The following is a 13,210-nucleotide window of genomic DNA, read 5'->3' on the forward strand; positions in this document are numbered from 1 at the left end:
AAATGTAAAATATCTCATTAGTAGTTTTTTATTACTACATGTTGAAACGATAATATTTTGGATATATTTGGTTAAATAAAATATTTTATTAAAATCAATTCCACCTTTTTAAAATTTCTTTTGATATAGCTACTAACAACAACAAAAAAACCAAACCCTGTGCCATCGAGTCGATTCCAACTCATAGCGACCCTACAGGACAGAGTAGAACTGCCCCATAGAGTTTCCAAGGAGAGCCTGGCGGATTTGAACTGCCGACCCTTTGGTTAGCAGCCGTAGCACTTAACCACTACACCACCAGGGTTTCCATATAGCTACTAGAATACTTAAAATTACATATGTAGCTCTCATCATATTGATATTGGAGAGCAGTGGTCGAACTTACTATATTAAATGTTTCCTAAGAAATAAAGAAAATCACCTTAAATAATTTCTTATGGAACAACTATCTGCCAGATGCTTTGTAAATGTTATCACAGTTAATCCTTACCATAATTCACCAAAATAGGGGCTATTATCTCCATTTTATAGAAAACTGAGTAGTTAAGTGATTGCCCAACGTCACACAGCTATTAAACAGCAGAGGAGGACTGGCACCCACATCTACCGTCCTTCTTTTTATTATGCTGCTCTGCTCCTTCTCCAAGAAGAATTAGGAGTCTGAATAAACTGAGAATTATTAAGAGTAAAGTTTTGAAATGAAAGGCGCTAAGGAAACTAGCATTGAATGTACTTATGAAGAAAAAAAAGTAAAGCCACAGATAGTCGATAAATGCAAATAAAAAATGATGCTCCAATATTGGTCAGATATTCAATAAATCTAAATAAAAATGTTCCAATATTTATTAGCGTGAGGAATTACCTGCTTGGAAACTACCTAAACCAGTTACTGTCATGTCAACTACGACTCTTGGTGACCCCATGTATGTCAGAGGAGAACTGGGCTCCATAAGGTTTTCAGTGGCTGATTTTTCAGAAGTAGATCACCAGGCATTTCTTCTGAGACGCCTCTGGGTCGATTCAAATCTTCAACCTTTTGGTTAGCAGCTGAGTATGTTAATCGTTTGTACCACCCAGGTACTCTGGAAACTGCCTGGACCCTGCCTATTTCACCTCTGATCAAAGAGGAGAAAAAGATACTATCAATGCTTAAAAGCGATTCAGTACAAAAGAATCTGAACTCTGTGCAAACTCATAGTCTAGCTCGTCACTCAATGTAGGTCATGGTCTGAGCCCTACTGAGATCAACAGGGTACCGTGTTCTTTGGAGTTGCATGCTGCTCTTACAAGCTCTGCCAACTATCTCACTTTTGCAATGAGCAAGTCATCCATTCAAGGAAAACCTCCTTTGGTGTTAAATCTATGTGCATACCATAGCATAATGGAACCAAGCCTGAGGTACTTAAGATAAGAGAACGATTGGCTATATGGACAGACATAATAAAGATAAGGGAATAGTTTCCGACCATCAAAGGAATAAATCAGGGAGATTAAATATAATTCGTTGGCATTACCTGCAGAGCAATCCTTGACTGGCATACTGCAGGTCAAAAGTACGAAGAATGCCTCTCAAAGGGTCGTTTTTATTTACTTGTATCTAAGCAATCTTTTCTAAAGAGAATTTTATTTGGTTTATAAACCTTCCTTAGGCAAGATGGCATCCAATTTGTCACATAAAATTGTAGAAAGAAAGCAAATAGCAATCAAGTGTCTGAGTGGGAGTCAATTCAAAGGTATATGGTAAGAGGGCTATTTATTGGCTTCTTTTTTTCCATTTTATTTATATTGAGAATTTCCTGGGACTGTGTGACTTAATGAAATCCTTCAGTTGCTTACCTTAACCCATCCCTACATTCTGTACAGTTCAGGGACTCAGTACATGTCTTGCAGTTTTCGCTGCATTTCCGGCAAAGATTTTTCTCTGTTAAAAAAAAAAAAGTAACAAGGTTATAAATCCATCGGTCAGTTGGATTCCATAAAAGCACGTAGGGAAGTTCTAGTATGTGCCCTTGTATGCTATGGTATCCTTAGCCTTGAGTAGAAAATTGCAAGAAAAGCCCCAGACCCACTATTTGTTATCACTTCTCAGTAAACCAAACACAGGCAGGAAGTACAGCACCAGGAAGCACCTTGGGGACCATCTACCATTCTGCAGTCAAGGGAAGTATGACCTGCTCAATTCTTAGTTGATTAGTTTATACCCTGTCTCTTTCTCTCCCTCCCTCCCTCCCACCTCTTCTCCCCCTTCTTTCTCTCCCAAGCAAGGTTTTCTAACTTCCATCAATGAAAATTCTAAGGAAGCTGGGGCAACACCATTGTGGAAAGGTTGGGAACTGACGCTTGAGGCCGTGGAATGGAATGGTAGACTCCCAGGCTCCCAGCCCTTAGGACGACTCTGGTGTGCTGTCCTGCATTCAAGACTGCAAGATACCAAACCAAACCTGTTGCTGTCGAGTTGATTCTAACTCATAGCAACCCTATAGGTAGAGTGGTACTGCCCCACAGGGTTTCCAAGGAGTCGTTGGTGGATTTGAACTGCCCACTTTTTGGTTAGCAGCCGTAGCTTTTAACCACTGCACCACCAGGGCTCCATGACTGTAAGAAGACTTAACATAAGGGTCACTTATTTATTTCTGGCATCACCTCAAACAACATCTTGTACCTTATGGCTGCTGTGGAATTGATATGAATGTTACCATATTTCAGATAACATCTGTATTCTGGAGAATAGAAATGATCTGATTGAATAAATATACTGTGGATACTGGTTTTCCAATTTAATACCAAACCCAGGTCTACAATGGGGGAAAAAAATGGCCAATTCATGATTGGGTATCTTATTCCTTGTTCTATCGTGAAAAAAGGCAACTTAGTATATTAGCCATCAGTTGCCACTGAGTTGATTCTGACTAATGGCAACCCCATGGATGTCAGGATAGAAATGTGCTTCATAGGGTTTTCAATGGCTGAGTTTTCAGAAGTAGGTTACCAGGTCTTTCTCCCAAGGGGCCTCTGGGTAGACTTGAACCTCCAATCTTTCGGTTAGCAGCCATGCACGTTAACACTTTGTACCACCCAGGGACTTCTGGGTATATTAAGTAAGGTCTTTTATCCTTGATAAAATTTTGCTGGAGACTTGGTACTTGCTCAGAAATGCACGTGGATGATATCCACATATATGTGTAGAATTGAATGAAGCTTTGTTCATGGGCTTCTCTTCCTCTAACTGCTTGATCTATTGGTGTTCTTCAGCACTCCAGAGAGAAATCATGCTTTAAGGGACCCCTATAAAGACCTAGTGGATTGAGTCTGAGTACCTCAGCATGAAACACAAAGCCCTTTACAATCCTATGGTAGTTACCATGTGGTCTTCTTCACTACATCATTAAGAATCCTGCATATAGCATAGGATCTAAAGTCAGAGGGCCTAGATTTATTTTACCCTCTGCTTTTATCCCCTCCAATGAGTAAGTTAAAGGATCTCTGTTCTCTCTCTTGTTAAGTGGAGATTACAATGAGGCTTGTCTTGAGGGCTTAATGAAATTAGACAAGGGAACCGCATGAACTATAAAGCACTGAACACGTTTGGTAGTATGTGATCACCATGTTGCATATAAACGGACTCACTCAAGTATGAAACTATAACAAAAGGCAATTACATAAAAGGAAAGAGATACACAGACCACTTGTATCAACACTACATGGTAGTTGAAGTAATTATTTGCACAGCCTTCCTTAATTATCCACCTCGCAGGCTCTGGAGAAAGAACGGACTCTCTCAATTATCTTGATCCTGCCATACAACATTCCAACACCAGATTTCTTTTCCAAGGCTCAGGTTCTTAATAGACTTTTGCATTTCTTTTCCCCCAAGGAACAGTGCATATTTCTGTGGATCCCTTACCTCTCCTCCCTACCCCCCCATTTTCCACTTTCTCCATTAAGTTGTAATTCACGCTCCAAATTTTGGGGCAAAAGGGGTATCCCTACCCATTGTTCTACAGTGCAAGTTGACAGACACTATCTGCCTTGAAGAGAAATGCCTGCCTTTGAATCAATAAAGAACTTCACTTCTGAAGAAGCTAGAGTACCCACTTCCAGAATCTTGCCTGATTTTATGTAACAACTCTTTTTTTTTTTTTTTTAACTTGGCTTTTCTTCTTTCTTAAGTTGTGTGGAAACATGGAATTTAAGTGTCATCCTATACCATGGTGTGATACCCTTGTTAAGACAAATTATCCAGAGCTCAAAAATAAAGGAAAAGGTACCTGTATGTCTTTTCAGTGTCATGTCGGAGCTTTGTCTACAGAACTGCTGCCCCCTCCCCCAGAAAAAACAGTCCCAGGACTATTTAATTCTATAAGGGAATGTCCCTTTGTCTGTTCATAAACCACAGTTGATAGAACCCAAACTCTGTGAAGTTACATGTTAATTTACAGACTTTTGTTTGGATGAGTTGCAGATGATTCCTATCCATTAGAAGAAATGAACCCCATGCAGGAAATCAATCAATGTTGTCTCTAACTTGATTTGATTTTGCTTTTCCTGTAGAATATCGTGCCTGATCGTCTTTGAACTCATTTGCAGATTCCCTCATTAATGGGTTACATAAATCTTTGGGGTATCTTCACCCTATATTTATATATGGAGCCCTGGTGGTGCAGTGGTTAAGAGCTCAGCTGCTAACCAGAAGGTCAGCAGTTTGAATTCACCAGCCGTTCCTTGGAAACTGTATGCAGCAGTTCTACTCTGGCCTATAGGGTCGTTTTGGGTTGGAACTGACTCGACGGCAACCTTTTCTTTTTTAATATTTATATACATATTTTTCAACTTCTGAAAATTATGCTTTGATACCATAGAGGCCTGGTCCTATTCTGTTAGTGTGCGGAAAAGAGCAGGTATGCCTGCTATCTTTGGAAAGGCATGCTTTCACGGCTGGCATCTGGGAACTTGGATTTCGTGAGTGTTCACACTACTCCTTTATAAGAGTGGCTCACTGTACCAACATTATGGTTTATATTGAACATCTGCTTCCCTTCTGGGAGTCTAGAATTTTGGTGCCTGGTAGGCAGAGCATGCCTACCTGCCCAGCTCCTGATAAAAACCCTGGGTGCTGAGTCTCTAATGAGCTTCCTGGCAGATGACATTTTACACGTGTTGTCACAAATCACCGCAGGGAAGAATTTTAGGCATGTCCCATGTGACTCCACTGGGAGACAACTCTAGAAGCGTATGCACCCGGTTTCCTCTAGACTTCGCCCCATGCCTTTTCCCTTTGCTGATTTACTTTGTCTCCTTTCACTGTAATATATCTCAGCCATGAGCGAGTAAAAGTATGTATTGAGTCTTGTGAGTCCTCCTAGCAAAACCTTGAACCTGGGGGTGCGGTGGTCTTGAGGACCCCCAGACACAGTTAGTTACAGGCATTTTACATAAAGCTTCTAAATTCTTCTCTTAAGAATATCAAATGGCTGGATCCTCGTTTGATATTAAGCAAAGCCTAGAATCACAGAGGAGAAAAAATCCATGCCAAGGTTATTCACTTAAAGACAAAACCCACCTTTCCTCTCTGAAACCCAGATATTTGGAATCAACTTACTGGTGTCCTGATAAAACCCCTCCGGGCAGTGAGTAACACAGCTGTTGATGTCTTCATTCAGGAAGTAGCCATATTTGCAGGACAAGCACTGGTCGCTGTGGCTCCCAAAGCAGGACTCGCAGTTGGGGGCACACTTCCTGCATCGTTTCTTGTCAGCATGGTAGTGGCCAGGCGGGCAGCTAGAGACACAGATCCTGAATTGTGCAATGACAAGGAAGAAGGGCTATGTTACCAGTGCCTTAGTCCATAGCATCCTCATGGAGGTGTGAGCACACAACTGTCCTCAGCCTCAAAATCCTTTTTTTAAACCATGTTGATAACCCCACATCCAAAGGGCCAAATGTGGTTTGGTAAAGCTTTCTCAGCCACAGGGTGTTAAAGCAGCAGTGCAGTTACTCAACACCAAGTACCCCTTGCAAGGCATCTCTTGGTCCCAACCACACTGTGGGGGATCTGAAGTGGCCTCTTTCTTACCTGGTGTTGTTTTTCAGCTTGTAGTAGTAATGCAAACAGTCATTGCAGTGGTCCGGCCCCGGCCCGTCACAGCCAACCTCACTGCACTCAGGGTCACATGAGCCTTTCCAAAACAGATCAGAGCAACACTTCACAAAATGACTTTAAACCAGGTCAGCTTTCCCTTGAATTTGGTATAAGACATTTTTTTTTTTTTCCTTAACGCTGTGGAAGTTTTTTAAGATGAAAGAATGATGGTCAATGTGCTTATAAGCCCAGAGATAGACTTTGACTTTTTGGGGAAAACCTCACTTGCTTAAGTATCAAAACTGTAAATCCTAATTTTCAAGCACATATGGGTGCCTTGTGGGAGATAACAAACATTTCCAAATTCAAATGAACAATGCCACTGTAGCAACTTGAAAAAGCTGATGCAATTAAATATGCATAATGATAAAAATGTCCGATTTATGGAAAATGAGAAGTAAAGCTGTTGACAGAAAAGACATAAAGGTTATTATTCAATGCCTGGACCAGATTGCTTGTCTTGTCCAAGGTCATTAAAGCCACTGAAAACCTCTGAGACAGTGCAGCCAGCAAGAAACGTCATTACGGCATCTGGCATGAACTTATCAGCGTTTAGTCTTGGATTACAAAGCAGGTACTTCAGGCACAGAAAGTAGATTTAAAATTGCATCTCACCCATGAGCCAAGGCAACTCAACAAAAGAAAACCATACATAAATTTAAAAAATGCGAGCGAGCTTAAAGAACTCCAGACCTGGGATGAAGGTTCCTAATCTCTCTTGCTACATATCTTTCAAAGCAGAGCTAGAGTATGCACAGTAAGAAAACAAAAAATCTGCCAGAAGGATGGAGCTATTTTGTGATTAATGAAAAGCTTTCTAATGATATGGTTATAAAAGTTTTGCTTGCTTGAACTTTCTCTTTCCTAGTTCTCCATACTTTGGGACATTTGATCTCATAATCTTCAAGCTCTTTCCCGTTGTGTAGTCATATGATTTTAACTAGCAATAAATACATATTGCATGAAATGTACAAACAGTAAGTTAAGGGCATGAGAAATGCTTTGAAAGGTATTTTTTTTAATCAAAAGGGTTACTGTTGAAACTTTGTCTTCATTAGTCATTATGGGACAAAAAAAAAAAAAAATCCAAACCTGTTGCTGTCAAGTCGATCCCAACCCACAGCGACCCTACAGGACAGAGTAGAACTGCCTCACAGGGTTTCCAAGGAGCATCTGGTGGATTCGAACTGCTGACCTTTTGGTTAGCAGTCAAACTCGTAACCACTACACCACCAGGGTTTCCCATTATGGGACTAGATTCTACAATTACTGAATCACATAGACATAAAATATTGGAGCTAGGATGGAATGACTTAGAGAATATTTTGTAAGCATCCTCATTCTACTGATGAGAAAACAGATTTTTCAAAAGTTCCAATGGCTTGTCCAATATCATAGCGTTGATGATATTGCTGGGGAGAGTTGGGATCAATTGTGTGCTGATTCCTTGTCCAGGTCTCCTCCCTAGTGATAGTAAATCATGTACTAGAGATGACCTTCTGATCAGAATAGAAATGAGTCATCCCAAAACACTGCAGACTTGGAATATATTCCTGATTATTCGCAGGAGTAATCTGACCAAATCCACTGCCGTCTAGTCGATTCCGACTCATAGCAACTCTCCAGGATAGAGTAGAATGGCTGCATATGGTTTGCTAAGCTGTAATTTTTACAGGAGCAGACTTTCTCCCACGGAGCAGCTGGTGGGTTCGAATGGCCAACCTTTCGGTTAGCAGCTGAATGCTTAACCTCTGCACCACTACGGCTCACTGAGTAATCTGACGGCACTGTTTGCTGCACCACTACGGCTCACTGAGTAATCTGACGGCACTGTTTACTGCACCACTACGGCTCACTGAGTAATCTGACAGCACTGAGTAATCGGACGGCACTGTTTCAGGCTTTGTTGGGAAATAGAGAAATCTGACAGTACTGTTTATCTCTATTTCCCCCAAAGCCTTAAACTAATCTCTAAGTTTAATTCCACAGTTAGTACATCTTGGAACAATTTAACCATCTACAGTTCGAATCCACCAGCTGCTCCTTGGAAACCCTGTGGGGCAGTTCTACTCTGTCCTATAGGGTAGCTAGGAGTCGCGATCAACTCAAACACAGTGGGATTGGTTTTTTGTTTATGGTATACTAGGAGAGTGGTGTCAGGGCTGAAGTTCAGCCAGCCGTGGGTTTCTCAGTCCCTGTGATTCAATGAAACTGTACAGGGATCTGGTTAAGATACTGCTATCTCTGTCTCTGATTTCTAAATGAAGATGGAACACAGGACCTAAAGGGCTGAAATTTTTACCAGCTGACTTTTAAAAAATAAAAAAGAAATAAACACCCAAATCCATTTACTCTTCATATTTGCCCAAAGGGCTCTGTATGGTGAGACATTCAAGTTCACATCCTGGACTACTTATTTCAAAACTGTAAACTGTTCCAGATGCAGGTTAGCTTTACAGGTTACAGGATAATAATGAAATAAGTGTCTTTGCTTTCCTCACAAGTGCCTATGTGGATGTTTTAGAGAGGTAATGGGAAAAACCACAAAGATATGTAACTATTTTCCGCTTTGTTCAGAATCTTAGCATTACCAAAACAGGAACTGGAAACATACCAATAGGTTACTATTCTATTCCATTTACATTTTTCGGTACACTTTCTCATATTAAAAACAAAAACAAAAAACAAACCTGTTGCTGTTGAGTCGATTCCGACTCATAGCGACCCTATAGAGAAGACAGAATGGTTTGCTAGGCACAATATGAACAGTAAAACAAGACAAAACTTAACAAAATCTAGCTCTGGTTAATTCAATTGCTCTTAACTATCCAAACCTATTGTTGACTCTGGGATACTACCTGTTCAGAATAAAAGGAGCCACATGCCTATTTAAGATACTCTATTTAGGTGACTAATGAAGTACTTTCTTTAGTATCCAGGAGAAGAATCTCAGAGAATTGCAGCAGAAAATACATTCCTTCCAAAGCTACATTAACTGTTATTTACTAACAGTTCTCCATTATGGGAATCTTTGCCCATTAAGCATTTTATATTACATCTAAGAAGGTCTAAGCACTCTTGGAAGATAAAGCCAATGCAACAAGACAGGAATCAAAAATATATTGAGAAGGAGAAAAAAAAATTGCAGATGATATGACTAAAGTACCTAAACTGCCCCGGAAAATCAACTCTAAAACATATAAACTAATAAGAGAGTTAAGAAAAGTGGCCAGATATAAGATAAATATGCAACAGCCAATACACTAGTTAGAAAACATGGAATATTTTCCACCACAGTAGCAACAAGACCCAGAATACTTAGAAATAACACTAACAAGAGGAAAACGACAAAATAAAAAAATTCAGTAAGATGGGATGTTTTGGATGGAGAGATTCTATATTGCAAAAGCAATTCTTCCCCTGAGGTTGCACAGTAAACTCAATTAATTCCAATAGAATTTTTAAAGGTGGGCTTAACAAATTATTCCAAAATTCATCTGGAAAAATAATGGAGCAAGAATTGCTATCAAAATGGGAAGCAGATGTCCTACAGACATTAAAATATATCATGAAATAAAATTAACATAGGAAGTATTAGTTTAAGAATTATTTGATAGAAAAGATGGTACCAGGAGAGACCCTGTTATGGAAGAACTTAGAATATTATTATAAAGGAAGCATGCTAAGCTAAGAAAAGAAGGGATGGTAACTTGGCGAGCGACACTAGTCTATTTGGAAAATAATTAAAGACAGACTTGACTTCACATTATATATCACAAACCAAAATAAGTTCCAGATGAATTAACGACCAAATATAAGAATAAGAGATTACAAAAATGTGCATGTGGATATTTAGCTGATCTTAAAGGATAACAATTCTGCAAAAAAAAAAAAAAAATGTATCATACTTGTTATATCTGAACCTATAAACTTGACCCTCCAATAGTTCATTGTGTCAAAACAATACAAAACAAAAACAAAAGTTACATTTGAGACACAAGTGATAACTGAGAAAATGTTTTCAGCAAATGTGAGACATAATTTACAAAGAGTTCTGGAAAATTACTACCACCACAGGACTGTAGGGTGGAAAATTATGTTGTCTTTTAAATATGTGTTCTGAGAATATTTGACAACAGCAACAATACTTATAATAAAATCTTTAGTGGGAAAAAAGGATATAAAAAGTCTACATGCAGTACAGGGAGTCTCAGTGGTACAAGCAGTTAAGCACTAGGCTGCTAACTGAAAGGCTGGCGGTTCGAACACACCCAGAGGCACCTTGGAAGAAAGCTCTGGGGATCTGTTTCCAAAAAGGTCACAGCTATGAAAAATCTGTAAAGCGCAGTTCTACTTTGACACTCATGGGGTCGCCAATAGTGAAACCAACTTGAGATGGCAACTGGTTTTTTGGTTTTATAAACAGTATAGGTTTTGGTTTGTAGAAAACACATGAATATTTAAATATATGAATACATATACATACATAATGCACACACCTACAAGCACGGATTAAATATTCTGTGGGTAGAAAAGGAGATGATAGATAATGTGTAAGTACTGGGTAGCGGTTTATCCCTCGAGGAGTGGTGATGTATATGAGCTTTGTTTCCGTAGGCTGTGTGACCAATGGAAGCTGGCTCACCTGCGTAATCTTCTGTCCCATAGTCATCTGTAGGGTCCTCTACTCGGCTATAGCGGACACGCTCCACTTTGGGAAACTCGTTGGTTGGTGAATATGGCTGCACGGAGGTGCCATAGAGGACCAAAGACCATTCTTTCAATTTACCTTGAGAAACAATGAAACCACAGCATGACCAAATATACGCTCTTCAGCTTTATGACTTTTATTCCTTCCCATCTAAGAAAAGGCGACAGTAGAATTGTGGAAAGCAGATTCACCTGAATTGTTGCATCAGATGCAGGGCTGGGAATGTACATTTTCCACTGTTAGCAGAATTCACTATTCAAGAATTCACACGCCATGTGTTTACTGAGCACCTACCACACATGAATAGGGAATAGCATTTATTGGAAGACTGAGGAATAAACATACCTCAGATTGCTGGATCAAGGGCTGAATTTCAAATTATGAGTATTTAATGGATTCCCAGAGTCTTTTTTTTTTTTCGGAGTCTTAGAGAAGGCTTTGTTTTCCTAGGCATAAACCTCTCACTTGTTTTTTTTTTTTTTTTTTTTGCATTATCTGACTTGTGGGACTAATGGACCACATCTGACTGCCCTGACAGGGATTACAATAGAGGGTCCCAGACAGAGCTGGAGAAAAATGTAGAACAAAATTCTTACTCAAAAAGAAAGGCCAGACTTGCTGGCCTGGCAGAGACTGGAGAAACCCTGAGAGTATGGCTCCCGGACACCCTTTCGGCTCAGTAATGAGGTCACTCCTGAGGTTCACTCTTCAGCCGAAGACTGAACAGGCCCATGGAACAAAACAAGATTAAACGGGTGCACCAGCCCTGGGGCAGGGGCTGGAAGGCAGGAGCGAACAGGAAAGCTGGTAAGAGGGAACCCAGGGTTGAGAAGGGAGAGTGTTGACATGTCGTGGGGTTGTTAACCAATGTCATAGAACAACATATATACTAACTGTATGATGAGAAACTAGTTTGTTCTGTAAACCTTCATCTAAAATAAAAATAAAAAAAGTAGCATATCTGACTTGTTTATCGACAAATAGAGAAAAACAACCATTTATTTCCTCCTGATTCCTCAATCTTAAGAATACGTCACTATTTATATATTCCTAGAGACCTGTGCAGAAATCCCTGGGTAGTATAAATGGCTAATGCACTTGGCTGCTAATCAAAAGGTTGGAGGTTTGAGTCCACCCAGAGATACCTCGGAAGAAAGACCCGGTGACCTATTTCTGAAAAACCAGCCACTGGAAAACCCTATGGAGTGCAGTTCTACTCTGACACACATGCGGTAGATTTTCTAGCAATCAAATTTACAAAAATTTAAAAAGGTTCTTTTCTCCCCCTCCCCTTTTTTCTTTTCATCTAAATGAGCCCGCGTTGACTCCACAGCACCAGGTTTATCGACCTGTGCTATTCGAATTTACGAAAATTAACAATTCAGTTCCTTTGTCACACTCACCACATTTCAAACACTCGAGAGCCATATGTGGATCCTACCGTGCAAAGCACAGATACACAAGGCTGGCATCGTTGCAGAAAGTTCTATTGGACAGCGCTGCAATAGAACATTTTCTGGTCAAGGGTGCCTTGAGACATGAGGCAAGTGCTTCATCACCTCCTGTTGGCTGGCATGCTCACAAGGAACATTTTGCTTTAGTTTAGTCCTTATTGATTCATTTATTTCCTAGCTTGATAAAATTAAAGTCTTCAATGCAAGAAAAAAATAAAAAGGAAAACTGTCTCCAGGCCATTAAGCATAATAAGATTCACATCAAAAGGAATCAACCATAAGCAGAAGTGATTAAGACAAACCCATGACAAACATGAAATACGCTGGTCGGAGGGTAGTTCCCCCTTTAGAATACCTCCCTCCCTGGCTTAGTACACAGAATCTAGGCACAATCCAGGGCTAGGCTGTGCCACTCCAGAGAGTGGTGAAATTTAGTCGTCGTGACTCTTCCTCTATTCACGCATGATCATAATCACCCTCAAGCTGATGCCTAACGTTTCTAGGTGCTTTCTACGTGCCAAGCACAGTCCTTTGTAAGTTTTGCTCTGAAAGTGGATGCCTTTAAGTTTTATCCCACTCAACCTTAACAACCCTGAGATAGGTACTAGATATATATGAGTCGACTCTAACGCATGGCAGCCTTATGTACAACAGAATGAAATGTTGCCTGGTCCTGCATCAGCCTGACACCTGCCAGCATGTTTGAGTCCATCATTGCGACTACTGTGCCAGTCCATCTCACCCAGGGTCTCCTTCGCCTGTGCTCTGCTTCACCAAATGTGATGTCCTTCTCTGGTAATAGATTCCTTCTGATGATGTGTCCAAAGCAAGGGAGTTGGACAGTGTTCTGTTGTGATCCAGAAGGTTTTCACTGGCTGACTTTTGGAAGCAGATTGCCAGGCCTTT

The 13,210-nt window shown here is 40.2% G+C and overlaps 1 protein-coding gene across 2 annotated transcripts in view; it reads right to left on the reverse strand.

Moving 5' to 3' along the window:
• PCSK5 (proprotein convertase subtilisin/kexin type 5) overlaps positions 1-13,210 on the reverse strand; it is a 492,211-nt gene that overhangs the window by 162,210 nt on the left and 316,791 nt on the right. For both annotated transcript variants that reach the window (XM_064291217.1, XM_064291216.1), the window contains exons 14-17: positions 10,785-10,928; positions 6,074-6,176; positions 5,600-5,793; positions 1,837-1,921 (exon numbers count right to left, since the gene is read on the reverse strand). In XM_064291217.1, the coding sequence (XP_064147287.1) occupies positions 1,837-1,921; positions 5,600-5,793; positions 6,074-6,176; positions 10,785-10,928 (526 nt within the window). The remainder of the gene's footprint in view (positions 1-1,836; positions 1,922-5,599; positions 5,794-6,073; positions 6,177-10,784; positions 10,929-13,210) is intronic.

Source organism: Loxodonta africana, chromosome 9, assembly GCF_030014295.1.
Source record: "Loxodonta africana isolate mLoxAfr1 chromosome 9, mLoxAfr1.hap2, whole genome shotgun sequence".
Lineage (NCBI taxonomy): Eukaryota > Metazoa > Chordata > Mammalia > Proboscidea > Elephantidae > Loxodonta > Loxodonta africana.